We start from the raw sequence: 2,922 nt of genomic DNA, 5'->3' as shown, positions 1-2,922 counted from the left end.
AGCCCATCTCTCGTCAATTTTTTCTCGATCAGATATAATTGATCCATTTTCGTCCTTGACAAGGGTGATTCGGCTGCTTTGTTTTCCTACCATCTCATTTGTCAATCGGTAGACAGTCTTGGAGTCACCCTTCCTAGCAGCTTCTTCAGCTAAAGCTGCTTTCTTTTCAAGGAACTGTCTCTTGTCCTTTCTTGCACTCTTTTTTACCTCTTTATCTTTTTCTTTGTATAATTGTTTTGTTGCCAGCTCTGAACACCTTGTAGTATCTATGAGCATGGCTTGCTTAAGTGCCTATCGTTCGTCAATCAGTTCCATGTTGTGTCAGAGATCCACCTTTCCTTTGGTTTCTTTCGGAAACCTAGCTTTTCTGCGGCAATCTTCGTGTATGCACTTTTTATTTTTTCCCATTTCTCTTCGACACTTTCTGAGTCATTTGCCTCAACAGGCAAGGCATCAAATTTGTTCCATACAGAGATACAGAAATCTCTGCGGATTTTTTGATCCTGTAGCTTGTCCGTGTCGTACAGTTTCTTCAGATCTTGCTGTGTCTTTTTTTGGGCAAGTAGTTTGATCTGTAAGTGGGCGATCATGAGCATGTGATCCGACTGGGCGTCTGCTCCTCTATACCCACGCACGTCTAACAGGCTTGTACGCCACCTTCGGGCGATCAGTAAATGGTCGATCTGGTTTCGCGTTGAACCGTCTGGAGATGTCCATGTGTACTTGTGCACATTTTTATGCTCAAAGAGTGTCCCACCAACGACAAGGTCATTACTTAGCGCGAAGTCTACTAGTAATGCACCATTTTCGTTAATCTGGCCAAGTCCATGCGGTCCTAGGACTTCCGGACAGTACTTGCGATCGGCTCCTACTTTGGCATTCAGATCACCAACAACACATAGAACATCATGTTTGGGGATGTCTTTGGTGACAGCTTGCAAGGTTTCATAGAAGCTATCTTTGACATCATCATCCGCCTCATTGGTAGGAGCATAGCATACAATGACAGAAAGCTTAGTGTGTGTTGTAGCAAATCGTGCAAACAAGATCCTTTCGTTTATTGGAGTCCATTTCAGCATTGTTCGGTATAATGCAGGGGACATCATAAGTCCTACACCTGCCTGATGATGGTTGTCCTCTCCGCTATATAACAGTACATATCCATGATCTAGTGTTTTTTGGCCTACACCTTTCCAACGTATTTCACTTAGGGCTAGTATGTCAATATTGGAGCATAGCATACAATGACAGAAAGCTTAGTGTGTGTTGTAGCAAATCGTGCAAACAAGATCCTTTCGTTTATTGGAGTCCATTTCAGCATTGTTCGGTATGCTGCAGGGGACATCATAAGTCCTACACCTGCCTGATGATGGTTGTCCTCTCCGCTATATAACAGTACATATCCATGATCTAGTGTTTCTTGGCCTACACCTTTCCAACGTATTTCACTTAGGGCTAGTATGTCAATATTATATTGTTTCATCTCTCTGAGAACTTGCTCAGTTTTCGATAACTGACTCATAGTTCTCACGTTCCAGAAGCCAATTTTTGTTGGTTGTTTCGCAGTCAATAATCGTGTCCGGGGGCGTGCTGGGTTCGTTATCAGGGGGGAAGATAATTCATCCGAGGCATTTATCGACGTTTCCGTTGCTGGTTTTTTTTTTACAGGGACAGGTAGCAAACCTGTCGCCCAACCCTCCTCCTTCATCCTGGCTTGGGACAGGCTGGCATTATCTATGACAATGACAGGCGGAGTTAAGGAAAGGATTGTCAAATAAAATTTTAGTGGGATTAGATGCTTGGCAGATGTTTTTGTCTTTGAGTAAATTTAAGTTGGGAGACCAATTTTGCTTCGCAGCAAAAGCGAATATAATGCATATATCCAGACTATAACACGGATTGGATGCAGTCATGAAGCCCATTGAGGCCAACAGATTGACTCACTTCATGAAAAAAGAGTGAAAATCTCCGAAGTCCGAATTCGGCCCTTTGAGGGCTTTTGATAGTGATTTTTTGAAATAAATATCTTATCTTATCTTATTTTATATATATTAGGGTCGGTCGAATCCTGGGACAGCCGCTTATGACATGTTACAAATCAGGTTTTTTGCGGCCATGCCGATTTGATTAAAAATACATTTGTCAAATACGGGCACATTTAAGACCTGACGTCACAAAACTTGTTTTGCTTCATAGCTAATAGGAAGGTGATGACATGCTGGTTCTAAGCCAAAAAAGACCCTTTCGAAAAGTGGTACACTTAGGCGCTACGTCAAAAAACTGGTTTTTGTTCCATAAGCTAATATGAAATCAATGGCAAATGTATTTTCACTGAATAATTATGGGTCTGCTGGAATTCAGTGGTACAAGTACTTTGATCAAAAGATGGCAGTTGAGAGATAAATTACTGTCTAGAATAGGTATGTCTTTTAAATTTAGGATTTATAAATGCCTACTTCTGAGGTGTAGGTTCTACAAAAATAAATGTAGATATCTATATATATGTAAATAAGTTATTTGTTTGTGTGTTGACTGACGTCATGTTTGTTTGTTGACTGACGTCATTCTAAGGATTGAGTATTATGCCGTCATGTGGTTGTTTGTCGACTGACGTCATGTTTGTCCACTGACGAAATTACAGACTGGGACACAAATGACGACCGGGACACCGGATACAGGGAATATAAATGACAACCGGGACACTCAAAGAGAAATTACAGACTGGGACACCGGGACACAAATAACAACCGGGACACAGGGAAATGACAACCGGGACACAGGGACACAACTACAAAGGGGAAGTCAGGGGGCACAGGGGGATATAGAAATGACGACCGGGACACAGGGAATGTTCGATTAGCAGTCACCATCAACAAAACTCAATGAAGACCGGGACACAGGGAGTATAAATGACGACCGGGA

The 2,922-nt window shown here is 42.1% G+C and overlaps 1 protein-coding gene across 1 annotated transcript; it reads right to left on the bottom strand.

Annotated features, from left to right (window-relative positions):
• Positions 1-305: 305 nt before the first annotated feature.
• Positions 306-1,103, bottom strand: LOC136041548 (craniofacial development protein 2-like). The gene has a single exon (XM_065726237.1). It carries the CDS (start codon positions 1,101-1,103, stop codon positions 306-308), a length of 798 nt encoding a protein of 265 aa, XP_065582309.1.
• Positions 1,104-2,922: the final 1,819 nt, after the last annotated feature.

Source organism: Artemia franciscana, unplaced genomic scaffold (genome assembly GCF_032884065.1).
Source record: "Artemia franciscana unplaced genomic scaffold, ASM3288406v1 PGA_scaffold_26, whole genome shotgun sequence".
Classification (NCBI taxonomy): domain Eukaryota; kingdom Metazoa; phylum Arthropoda; class Branchiopoda; order Anostraca; family Artemiidae; genus Artemia; species Artemia franciscana.
Note: the sequence above shows the minus strand (reverse complement) of the source record. Positions and strands in the feature narration are given on the sequence as shown.

Excerpts from the sequence above, each read along its gene's own strand:
- LOC136041548 (XM_065726237.1), bottom strand. The coding sequence starts at position 1,103 with ATGTCCCCTGCATTATACCGAACAATGCTGAAATGGACTCCAATAAAC.